The 13715-nt window shown below is 35.8% G+C and overlaps 2 protein-coding genes across 2 annotated transcripts in view; one reads left to right on the plus strand and one right to left on the minus strand.

Annotated features, from left to right (window-relative positions):
• The window catches only part of LOC115623929, a 79888-nt gene that overhangs the window by 12267 nt on the left and 53906 nt on the right, over positions 1–13715 (minus strand). Inside the window, exons 5-7 of the mRNA XM_030518488.1 lie at positions 13115–13225; positions 11969–12377; positions 11426–11845 (exon numbers count right to left, since the gene is read on the minus strand). Of these exons, the coding sequence (XP_030374348.1) occupies positions 11426–11845; positions 11969–12377; positions 13115–13225 (940 nt within the window). The remainder of the gene's footprint in view (positions 1–11425; positions 11846–11968; positions 12378–13114; positions 13226–13715) is intronic.
• Positions 10183–10497, plus strand: LOC115623741. Its single transcript, XM_030518254.1, has one exon. The coding sequence runs from the start codon at positions 10183–10185 to the stop codon at positions 10495–10497; it is 315 nt and encodes a 104-aa protein (XP_030374114.1).

Below are 13715 nucleotides of genomic sequence, written 5' to 3' on the forward strand. Positions count from 1 at the left end.
TTTAAATTCCACATCTTTCCTCAGGAGATTCGTAAGTGGACGCGCCACCTGCGCATAGTTCGGCATAAATTTCCGGAAAAATCCCGTTAGACCAAGGAACGACTGAACGCCTTTTATATTTTTCGGCGTGGAAAACCGGCTGACAGCAGTAATCTTTTCAGTACCAGGCCAAACTTTACCATTCTCGATGACATGGCCAAGGAAACATATACGTTGATAAAGAAATTTGCATTTTTTCCACTTCATCTTTAGCCCGTATATAGCAGCGGCTTCCAACACTTTTCTCGTTTTCTGCAAACATTGTTCAGCTGAGGAGGCATAAACTATTATGTCGTCCATGTATAGTTGCATAATATCTTCATTTATCAGCTTCTGGAAGATATGGTTCACGAAACGTATAAAAACAGCTGGAGAGTTTCGGAACCCAAACGGTGCCTTGTTGAATTCAAATAATCCTTCTCTTGTAACGAACGCTGTGTAGAGTCTACTGCCTTCTTCCACTGGCACATGAAAAAATCCATTTTCAAGATCCATTATTGTGAAATACTTAGCTGCTTGTAGTTTCTCCAGTACATCTTCAACCATGGGCACAGGAAAGCGATCCTGTAACACCATACTGTTCAACTTGCGGTAGTCGATGCATACTCTAAGCGTCTGATCCTTCTTTTTGACTACGACGACTCTGCTTGCAACGTGTGATGACGATTTCCGTACAATGCCTTTCTCCAACCATTCTTCGACTTGGAACTTTACAGCTTCGGCTTCTTTGACAGACAGACGACTTGGTGAGTGGCAAAACGGTTTCAGTACTCCATCGGGAATAATCTTCAGCTCGATTGGGCTCTGTAACTGGGCTGCAGGCGGCTGACAACTGTTCTTGATCAACTGCTCGACGACTTTTTGAAACTGCGGAGGGGCTGAAACGACACAAGACTCTTCAAAAACACTGTAAACATCTAGCGGATATTCATCTGTGGATTTCTGTTCGGCTTGCAACTGTTCAAAAGAATAGCCGTTGCTATCGGCAGAGAACTTGAACTTTTTAAGGAAGTCGTGTCCCAACAGCGCATTACAATCCATCCTGTGACTTGGTACGACCAAAAACTTCTGCTCTATACACAACTGGTCCACTTCGACCTTGGCAAGAAAGCATCCAACTGGCTTCGTGCTGGCATTACCCAATCCGCGCAACGTAGAATAACTTTTCAGCATCTCGACATCGTTTAAATATTTCAGTATACGTTCGTTCAAAATTGTAACATCCGATCCAGTATCAACTAGGCATGCAACACTAGCCCCGTTGATAACAATTGTTTTTAAGCGACTTTGATCTGCAATAACTCGCACTTTCTCGACTTTTTTCTTGCAGTCCCGCGCTATATGTCCGCTTTCGCTGCAATTGAAGCACTTTGTATCCGCTGTACACTCTCTTCTTTTGTGGTCTGGTGAGCCACAATTAAAACAGAACTCTTTTCTTTTGTCACTATTGTATTGTTTACCAGTTGCAATAGTTGTATTTTTCTCGGTGCGTTTTTTCTCTTGCTCATGAACTAGTTCGTAAATTGCGTACTCCTCTTTGAGCGACTTATACGACTTACATCGATACATGGCACATTTAAATTCATTCTTTATATTGAGGCCATTAACTATGTGGCGTAAAACGGCTGCCTCTTCTACATCTCCTACACTTGCCAACTTTTTCATATGCAAAATGTATTCATGAAAGGACTCAGACTTTTTCTTTTTTCGGTCACTCAACAGCTGGTGAATATCGGCGCTGTTCAAAGAACATTCAAACTCATCGATTAGCTTTTGTTTAAGCTCTTTAAAATCACTCACACACTCTGACTCCAAGAACAATCTGGCAGCTCCCGACATTTTTCCCCTCGCTTGTACATATTTTTGCTTGTCCGACAATTCGTAAGCATCAGCATTGCGCTCAAATATTTCAAACCATTTTACAGCTGGCACCGAATAACCGTCGAAATCGCTTAAAATTTTTTCAAAATTATCGGCCGTTATTTTGATTTGGTTCTCTTTGCGTTCATCCACTTCAACTTTTAATGCCAGCAACTGTATAAGCTGCTGCATTTGCGCTGTGACGTCACTGTTGCTCTTTATAGCTGTTTCGCTGACTTGCAGAGACATTGTTGCTATCTCCTTTTCTTCGTTTTCTTCTACCGTATCAATGGCGTCGATGTAACTGGTACTTATGTTCCCTTTATGCGGCGTTCGTCTGGTTTTCGGCATTCTCTTCTTCTGTATGTGCAAAATTCCTTACGGTACTTTTGCGTGTGTATCTGTAGAAATTTCTAGACGCGATCACTTGGCCTTGAATACTGCGCTGCTTTTGGCTTGATTGGCTGAATTATTGTAATTGCTTACTTTAACGGCTGCACAACTTCACATCTTTTCGACTTTTAGCAATCTACAATAAATAACCCTCTACGCTCAACTTTTAGCCCGTACAACTTTTCACACAGTTTTTCTATCTCCACGATCGAGTCAAACTTCACTGTACATATCCGATTTTACTGCCACTGTTCTTTAACTTTTGCGCACATTGGACCGGTTGAGCCCCCAAATGTAAGATGTTTATTATAAAAGGAATATTATATAGTATTATAATCCAATGTGGGATACGTTAAATACAACTGATTTAAAGGAATATATATATAGAATTACAAACTACAACGTTGACACACTGCTACGGACGAAACAACTTCTCTTTACGATGTTCTCAGCTCGACCTCTCTCTCACGACTCCACTGCTCTACTGTGTCTCTCCGTGCGGAAAAGGCAGGTTGGCAATACTCTTGTGTGTTGCCACCTTACATGAATCATAAAAATAATAAATCTTTATTTTAATAAGCGAGAAATATTTTCTCCTGCTTGTTATATCCATACATGCATCCCATAAAGTATATATATATATACATATGTCATACACAAAAAGAAGATCTATCTTTGTACATTATAGTACATTGCTTTTTAGTAAAATGTGTTTTTTGGAGCACACGCGTTTTTCGTATAGTTGATTCTTATTGATTTTGTATCTTTGCAAAATTGATTTTTAAATACTTTCATTAAAGTTCCATCAATCGATAAAGTTATTGCCAAACCGATCTCTAAGCCCAGTTAGCATACAACATTTTTTAAATTGTAAAGTCGGCTGAGTTTTTATACCCTGTACCCGTAGGGTAAAAAGGGTATATTAGGTTTGTGCAAAGTATGTAACATGCAGAAGGAAGCATCTCCGACCCCATAAAGTATATATATTCTGAATCAGCATGACGAGAGAAATCGATCTAGACATGTCCGTCCGTCCGTCCGTCTGTCCGTCTGTCCGTCTGTCCGTCTGGATGAACGCGAGGATCTCAGAAACTATAAAAGCTAGAATAACCAAAGTTGGCATCCAGATTCTCCTAGGTCCAAGAAAGGACGAGTTTATTTTATTTTTTGGAATTTTCCCCCCCTTCCCCCGCTACAGAATTTCGTCAATAGCGTCCACATTTCAAATGCTACCTAAACTAAACTTTGCACATATAATTTATATATAATTGTCTACTGTTGTTCAAAATTTTATTCAATTCGGTCAATTCTAAGAAAAGTTATTAGCGAAAGAAATTCTCGCCCACAAACTGCAGCAACAAGTTCGCTCTTCTTCTTCCTCTTTTTGCTGCTGCTATGGGCGCATATAACTCAGTGACGCAAGTTTACCTGGGTACAGGGTATTACACTGTCGGGCTTGCTCGACTGTAGCGTTCTCTCTTGTTTGAATCTGTGAGAACACCAATAACAGAGTATTGCTTTTACGAAACAAAATCAATAAAAATAGGAAAATATGGGTTTACTATGAGTAATTGTACGAGTAGTCTACTAAAAGTTCGTTGAAGTATTTAGATTTTAGCTAAACTTTACTAAAAAATTAATAAACGTTGAAAAACATGCTTTAAGAATGAAAAGGAGGAAATTATCACAGAATCCCTAGAATCCATATGCTAGAAAGGCTTGTTTATAAAAAACGTGGGTTAGTTCCTCTTACAAGTTCGGACCTGTTTTGATTCACAATTTTATAAAATTATAGTGCCAACTGGATTGTAAAATAGTTGGCAGTAATTATAGCCCTATTACAAGTGATGGAATATTAATCACATTTATTCGAATGAAATAGTTGACTTGTGCAACTAAAATGAATTATTTTTCATTCGAACTATGGAACGAAAGCTAATAAATTCAGTCGCGTTACTGGTCTGGTTTGTGATTTAAAAACAAAATGTAATTCTATTCTACCTCGACCTACCAATTCACCTAAATAACTTTTTTTAAAATGGCAAATGTAGTGTGTGAGGAGGTTGTACTCGTGGGTTGTCATCGATCTCTGCCGCTTAAAAGTTGTCGGCCGTAACAAAGTGAATTTAAATATTGTGCTTAACGTACTACACCCGGCCAATGACATTTTGCTAAGGACACAGGTGGTTAAAAAAGCAAATGGGTACAAGCCTTGGGTCATAGATTATACCGTTGATGCCTGCGCGTTCATGCGAAAGAAGAATCATCCATTCTTGAAAAGGCTTTACCAGACAGTTCGTGATTTTACATGTCCTTAAGGTAAGTACTATACATATAGCAGATCAATAATTCTTGTACATTTCCTCAAAACGTATTTATAGGGCTTGTATAAGGTGAAGAATTTTTGGATACCATCCAACGAATTTTTTTTCCCATTTCCGACTGGAGACTATGGTTTACTAATTACTTGGATTTACGATAAGAAACCACAGTTTGCTACAAATATTTACTTTTCATTTGAAGAAAATATGTTGTGAATTATTTAAGCCAATGCAGTGCATTATTATTCTGTTTTTTACTCGAGATGTGTGTGTGTGTGTTTTACGAAATAAATAAATAAATTTAACATGGAAAACTGTACAGGCGTAAATAAGTATGTAACAGAATTATAGAATTGATGGCACAATAGCTTTTTCGAAACGAACTATAATATTTTTAATAAATAACGTTTTTTAAATAATATAAACGTGTAACTTTTGGCTTATAATTTTCCATTTATTAATATTACCAATAAATATTTTATAACTCTGAAATTCACCACGATATTTTATATTTGTTTTGGCAAAAGATGTGGAGTAGCAAACAGAGCAGACAATTCATCCTTACCATTCGTTTTATTGTGCTTTTCCTTGAAATATCGTGTGCAATCGTTATATGTCCATCACTGGTATTTACGATAATCTCACAGATGACATTTGGTGATTAAATAAATAAATGTGGGGCAAATCTATTTCATAAAATTGTTCCCTTTTTTTTTGACGATTTCAATAAATAAATGCAAGTGGATGTTATTTTCTCGTATACATTCGGACTTTTTATAAATCACAATTTTTGGACAATTGCAGTGGCTAATGGATGGTTAAATACTTAAGAGTCATAATATTATATAATGTCATGATACCCATGATACCAAAGCAAGCAAAATGAAAAATACTTTATTCAAACTATAGAACGAAAGCTAATAAATATAGTCGCGCTACTGTTTTGATTTGTGATTTAAGGCCAAAATTTAATTCTATGAGGACATACAAGTATGTCGAACTGCAAATTCATTCAATTTCTTTTCCTCGATTTTTTCAAAATGCAGTAAGGTTTTACCGCTTAAAAGTCTTCGAATGCATTCATTAAAACAGTTTTTTTAATGGTCAAGGAATTCATATCATGCCAGATGCCCTTATCAGATAAATATATACATATATCATAAATGCTTTTGAATTTTTCTAAAATATAATTATAGGACTTGTAAATGGTGGATTTTTAGATACCACCTACAAAATTTCCTTACCCATTTCCCAGTGGAGACTTTAGGTTCCAAAAAATTTGTAAAGAACTGGACACGACTTGATTGTTTTTTGTATATTTGTAAATATTATATTGTAAATATATAAACATGAATTTCCGTTCCCATTTTAGGATCCAATAGAAACTTGTAGAGTAATCTATTGGCATTTATCATAAAACAGCAATAATAATGGTAAGCTTGAACTTAATATGTTGACTTGGTATTTTTCAACCAATTCTATCCACAACAAATATTCAATATTTACTGACTCACTCCAGATAAATATATTGAACATGGAAATTATGAAAGGCCCTGTCAATAGTAAACAAGTTATTAAAGAATGCTCTATTGCATTGTAAAGTACTTGTATTTATACGCCACACTCGTGCCGCAATTTTCGACAATTGCTATCGTTAATGGACTGTTCAATGCAGCCGGATCAATTAAAATAAATCGGGAAGTACTTGATGGGGCTTATGATTTCGTTTTTCAAATGAAAAAGATTTCACTCTAGCTATGGAAAGTACACAGAGAACTTTAGTGCTGCTGGTCCTGGTTTGGTTTGCGATTTTAAACCAAAATGTAATTCCATGTAGCATATGGCTCTAATAAAAAGTAATTTAATTAAGATTTCTTTCCACCATTGCAGCTAGCAGCTTACCTAAAAATGACAAATGCTGTGTGTGAGGAATACAATAAATCGTGGGTCGTCATTGACCTCTGCCGTTTAAGGGTATTCGGACGTAATAAAGTCAATTTGAACATTGTACTTAACATACTACATCCGACCAATGATGTCGCGATAAGGACACAGGTGGTTAAAAAGGCAAATGGGTACAAGCCTTGGATCATTGACTATACAATTAATGGCTGCCAATTTATGGAAAGAAGAAATCATCCATTCTTGAAAATCGGTTGGCAAATGATCAAGAACTTTACAACGGTTAATCATACATGTCCCTATGTGGTAAACACTGTACCCAGATCGGGAATACTTATGCATAAATAACACTTTAAAACATTTTTACAGGGTCGCCAATTGCTAAAGGATTTTTATGTACCATCCAGCGAATTCCCATTTCCGTTACCAACTGGAGACTATGGCGTGTTAATGAATTGGACTTACTATAATAAGCCGCAGTATGCAACAAATGTGTACTTTTCATATTCAGAAGATCTGTAAGGCAAAACTCAAAATAACTCTCTAAATATTGTGTATGTATTGATCCAAGGGCGATCAACCGATATTCTTATGGAATTGCCGGATTATCTATATGTTTGGCTATACCTTAAGCTTGTGAACCGACTTGGAAGTGGCTTAGAACCATATCGAAGAACTATTTTCACATTTCGAACTGGTAATAAAAATAAGCCGGCTCTAAGATTTCTTGTTAAGTTCAGCTTAATAATAATGCAAGTCAGGCAGCATCCTATCTATCCGATTGTCTATTTCAGCTTTAATTTATTTTTATTCTTTTTCACAATTTATAGTATTTTAAGGGTACAACTTAAAATTTTGCTTAAACTTTTAGGTTTTTTATTTTCAACATAAAACGGAATTTTTATTGCATACAGCTTGGTTTTTTCTAACTAAATCGAATTATTTTTCTTTTCGAAAATTTTAATTTAATTTATTTTTTTTTGCGCTTTACCTCTTCTCCGAGCTGACAATTTAACCGTAAGAAACATTCATCTGGAAATAATACTAATTCAATTTTTCTCTGCTCTCTGCTACATATCTCTGAATATACTGAAATCGGTGTCTGGGTACTATTAGTTTAATATAAGTTAGTTTAATATAAGTTAAGTTAAGGTAATTGCATTTTTGAACGATTTAGAAATATTGGATATTCTTCTTGGCGTTATACATATTTTCAATATCAACCAGCTTTGTTTCTATTTCACTTTAAACACATAAACCAATTTAAAATTATTGATTGCACTGATCTCTTCCGCATTGAAAATACAAATGGCCATAATTGTCAAAAATAACAAAATTATTCTACTACTTATGGAAAACTCATTCCTGGGCAATCGAAATCAGCAGCCATAAAAAGTTAAATCGTATAATTAGCTTAAACTATATTATAATGACCATATTTCGCATTAATAGTTACAATGTACCTGCTTGCTTCTATCACTTCAAATTCAACATCATGGGTGTAACGTTTAAATTTTATTTTGTTCTACTAACGTGCTTCGGGGCTATTCAACAGAACGTAAATATAGAAATTGAGAAATTAATGTTTATGAATAATAGTTTTCGCTTCAATACAGAATGCAAACACTATTAAGTTTACGAATGCTGTGTGCGAATCTCACAATAATTCTTGGATTATTATCGACCAATGCCGATTGAAAGCAATACAACGGAATAAGGTTACTCTAAATATTTTCGTTACGTTTCTGCATCCGGCCAATGATATATTTTTAAAGCTGCAAGTGGTGAAGAAAGCAAATGGATATAAGCCGTGGCTCATAAATTACACGATCGATGCTTGCGAATTTATGCGAAGGAGGAATAATCCACTTGTGAAATTGGGCTTGAAGTTGATAAAGAATTTCTCAACCTCTAATCATACATGTCCCTATACGGTAGGAATATAAGTACAATGATAATGCGATATTAATTAATTAAAATCACATTTTAGGGCATTAACTTTCTGAAGGACTTCTGGGTTGGTGCTGAAAGTTTTCCACATGCAATTCCATCTGGAGAATACGGCGTATTGTGCACTTGGATATTCAACAAGAAGTCGCAATTTTCTACAAATGTGTACTTTTCATATACAGAAGATTTTGTGTGATTCAAATCACAACAAAAGGCTTTAGTTCTCTATATGAAGTATTTGTTGTAAACAATTTCTTAAGCTCCATTATAAAAAAAATTAGTGATTTTAATTAAAACAAATACAAATAAAATTAACAGCAGAAATGGGATAATTGGGTTGTTGAAAAAATACTACGATCACGATTGGTCAATAAAACGATTACACATATCAAACCATTGATCAAATCACAAAATATTCTCCGTAAATGTAAAATACACATTTGTAGAAAATTGAGGCTTCTTATTGAACATCCAAGTCAATAACACTCCGTATTCTCCGGTGGGCAGTGAATTGGGAGAACCTTCAGCTCCAACCCAAAAGTGCTGTTTAAAGTTAACATCCTACAACAAAATTATTATTATGATTAGAAAAAGTTAGTTAATGTTTTCGAATACCGTATAGGAACACGTATGATTAATCGATGATTAATCCCTTATCATATTCGAAAAAATGGATGATGCCTTTTTCTCATAAAACCGCAACAATCTATTGTGTAGTTAATAAGCCAGGGCTTGTATCCATTTGCTTTCTTCAACACTTCTACCTTCAAAAATATGTCATTGGCCGGATGTAGAAAGTTAGGAAAGTATTTAAATTGATCTTATTTCGTTGCACTGCTTTCAATCGACAAAGGACGACGACAACCCACGACTTATTGGGCGACTCGTACACAGCATTGGTAAATTTAATAAAATGTGCATTCTGTATAGAGCGAGTATTTTTTAAACAACTGCTATAATTCCGTTTGTTGGAAAACTCCCGAGGCACGTGAGTAGCACAATAAAGTTAATAAACGTTGAAACCATAGCGTTGAATTACGCGTAAAACTTTCCATTTTGCGTGTTAGAAGCGAAGCAGAAATATTATATTTAAAAAATAGTATTTAATTGGTGTTGGTTTGATTATAATAATATATATATATTATATAAACTGTGTCTGTTTCGATGGCGAAATGAGTTTTCGATAAATAGAATAATTTAGTTGTTTTTTGACAATTCTGGCAGTTTGTGTTCTCCGTGCAGAGTAGAATATGAAAGAGCGGCAAAAGCAGAAGATTGCTGAGCTAGTATGAAGAGAAGTCCTGTATTCATTTAAAAAATAGCAGTTATATATTAAATATATTATGAGCAACATGAAAATCATAATAATGTGGATTTGGTAAGACCCGGTCCCACAAACCGAATAACTGCCGCTCTCGTTAGACGAGTATTTAATCTACTGAATAATGAACTGGATAATTATATGAAAAATAGCTAAATACTAAATAATGACAGCAATAAAAAAGGTTGTTCCGCTATTTATTTAGTTAGTTGTTTTTGAGCGTGCAAAGTGTGAAACATTTTTAGCTCGAGCTATGGAAAGAAATCAAATTACTTTAACACTCATATTGTTCTGGCTTGCGACTTTAAGCCAAAGTGTGGGTATAAATAACATTTATAGGCGCATATTGGCCTTTAAAATTTTGCATTTCTCGACTTTTTTTTTTAGCACGCAAATATGCTAAAAATGACAAACGCAGTCTGTGAGTCGTACAATAAAACGTGGGTTGTTTTCGATCTCTGCCGTTTGAAAGTATTTGGACGCAACCAAATTAATTTGAATATTGTATTCAACATACTACATCCGATCGATAATATTTTGGTAAGATTGCAGGTGGTTAAAAAAGCAAATGGGTATAAGCCCTGGCTCATGGACTATACCTTCAATGGTTGTGAATATATGCGTAGGAGAAGTCAACCATTTGCTAAATTAATTTCTGAGATGATCAAGGACTTTACAACGGTTAATCATACGTGTCCTTATCTGGTATAACTATACATAGATTAAGAATTATTTTGAACCTCTTTCATAACACAAATCGTTTTTATAGGGCTTGCAAGAGATAAAGGATTTTTGGGTACCACCCAACAAATTTCCTTTTCCTTTCCCAACTGGAGACTATGGCTTCTTATTGACTTTCAGTTTTCATAAGACACCGCAGTATGCCATTAATATTTACTTTACATATATGGAAGATCTATAATTGAAAAAATATATAGAACTACATAGTGCAATATTTATAGTGATGTTTTTAAATAAAAATTGGAAACTCTTTTTGTACAGTATATTTGGTATGCCATAACACTTTTGAGACTGACACGATGCTAATAGATAGATTTGTATATCATCAATAAATGGAGTTATGTAATTCTAAACTTAACTCAATTTTGGTATAAACTTCTACTCTTTATAATTTATGTCGCATTTCAATCGTCCTTTCCACTCGTTATCCGATGGTTTGAAAGTTCCACATACTTTTAGAACTTAATGTTAACGACTAGTCTTTTCAATATGTAATTAACTTTTGGTCTTTAAATTATAGCTTATTTTTGTATCACCGTTTAAAAATGAATAATCTGTTAACAATTAAGTATCAAGCATTACTATAATTAGTTACGCTTGAAAAAAGAAACAATTATTTAAGGCGATTAGAAAAATAGATATATAAAATATTTACTATATACAAGCTTGCACTCAAAGAATATTCGTTCGTATTGTTTTATAACAGATTCTACGAATTTTACAGTAATGTTCAACATTTTTTGCACTCAAGATTATTTTTCTTTCGAAAATCCCCAATTGTTAAAGTTCGTAAATGGTGATCCCTTTGCGAATTTAAACACAATTTATATGCTCTTTTTGTTTTAATTGAAATATGGTTTCTGATTTATAAATGGTTTAAATAGATTAAGGTACTCACCTCATAGCAATGCCTGCGGCCACACTGGCTGCAACAATGATGAGAAGCAATCCGACACAGATGGCCACAATGGTCCAGCAGATGGCGCCACAGTGCCACAATTGAACACTGCTAACCAGCAACCAATCGTCGTAGCCCGGCTGTATGGAGTGTGTTATATAGGTGCGACCATTCAGCTCATGCTGTTCGAGAATCAACAGTGGACGCCACTTAAATGGACCGTAACTGCCATTCAGGGCCATGCTGCGCACAATATCGAGCACTATAAAGTCGTATTTGGCAACCGCAGCGACTTTCGACGCATTGCCATGGAAGGAGGCCATGTAGGATGTGTGGGCGATGAGGAAGTCGTATAAGCTGAAGTAGTCGATGAATGGACGCAACTTTTCAATTGCATTCGACGGTGTGGCGTTGCAGTGACTTTCCAGCAAATGTTGCAAGTCCTTTTGGGTGGCATTTCGACTGCTGTTTAATGCCCGGTCACAACGCTGCATAATCATCTCGATATTCCGACATATATCCGCCTGCTGGGCACATTGTGGCAATGTCCATGTGGCATTTTTATTGTTGTTGTTCGTGGTGGTTGGCATAGTTCGTTGGCGTTGTCGAAAGTTCTGTACGGCTGCCATGCCACCGTGCGGCTCATTCAAAAAGTGTCGGTACTTATCGCTTAGCATGGTCAACACCAGCAAATTGCTGGTAGCCAGGCCAGCACCACCAGCACCACCACCATTCACAAAGCCATTGGCGGCTGTGGCATCGGCCGCATTGATGCGTGCCAAATATTTGTAGAAGCGATGCTCGGCATTCAATGAGCTCGCCACAATATCGATGAGCAACACTTTGATGTGCTGCTGTTGTTGCTGTCCGGGTGGCTGTTGGGCGACCCATTTGGTGTTGTTCAGCAAACGCAATGTACTGCCATCGTTCAGAGGCGCTGTGATAATAATTGCTTTTTTTGTTTCGACCGTAAAATGAAGGACACAGAGAAGGGGATAAGATGGATAAAGAGATATGCATGAGTACACTCGCAAAAAAGTGAATATAACTGTCTCTATCTATATGTTCAATATGTTCAAGAGGTTCGTAAAAACAATCTCAAAATGTGGATTTTTAATCCCCAAAACAAATAAAACGGATTCCTTTAAATGACGATTGAAAGAACTTCTGAACACGACAATTCACATACAGTGCCGGACTTTTCCCCAAAGGTTAAGAGTGCATAAAATTTAATCTTAACTTCGAAGTATTTTCTTTAAATAGTGCGCTAATAATAAGTTAAATATTATTTCTCTGTTACGAAGATCTTTTGAATTAAAAACCTTTATATACTGAAATGAATTTTGTTTTCATATTCGTAATCAAACTGATAGCCCAAGAATTCATTAGGAAATTTAAAAACCTTTATACACTCATAAGAATTTTGTTTTCATATTCGTATATCAATCTGATAACCCATAAATCTATGAAATTTCAAACCAATACAGGAGATTGTTTTATGTTCAATTTAAGTAAATTATTTTTTTCTGAGTGCAGGCAGACAGTTTTGTTTCGTCTTGTTTTTGTTTTTCGGCCTGGAGGAGTTCCCATTTTCTGTTCAGACCCGTACAATTTTATTGCTATTGACTGGATTTTCTGTGGGTGCGTTGTTGGTGTTCTTACTGTGGTTTTTATTGTTGTTGCACTTACCTTGGCCGGGCTTATCCTGTCCATGCAGGTCACGTATCGTGTCACCAATTGCGATACGATATGGTATATGCAAGTTGGCGGCTATGGCCAGTGGTAGGCCCCAATTGTCGTCTGTAAGTAGACGAGACATGGAGACAGTATGAGAGCAGACATTGAGAGAGTTCGACACTTCGAAATTAAATTGCGTCCCAACGCCATCAAAAGTTGCCCGCACGTACTCGCAAATGTTAAATGCGAAGGGTGTGGGAGTACGAGTATGAGTTGGATTGCGAGAGTATATGATGTGTGTGAGTTGCTCTTTGGGGTGTGGGGATGGGATTTGCAGTGCTTGCTGCATAAAGTTGAAACAATTGTTGAACCAAAGTTGCAAACAATTCGATAAGCCAGACTCTGTTAAGCTCCTCATTAGGAAATAAGTTTGAGGCTAAGCAGATTTTCGTTTCGAGCTTAGTAGTTCGAAGGATATTTTTCTTAAATTTAAATAGATCGGCGAATGTGTGGTACTTCAATTAGCAGAGAAATTATGTGATAATGGCCATAATAGGGCTGTTGATACAATATCGAAATAATTAAGTAATGCTATAATCGTCTAGTTTTCTTT

This window comes from Scaptodrosophila lebanonensis, unplaced genomic scaffold, assembly GCF_003285725.1.
Source record: "Scaptodrosophila lebanonensis strain 11010-0011.00,11010-0021.00 unplaced genomic scaffold, SlebRS2 tig00000053-arrow-pilon, whole genome shotgun sequence".
In the NCBI taxonomy this organism is placed as follows: domain Eukaryota; kingdom Metazoa; phylum Arthropoda; class Insecta; order Diptera; family Drosophilidae; genus Scaptodrosophila; species Scaptodrosophila lebanonensis.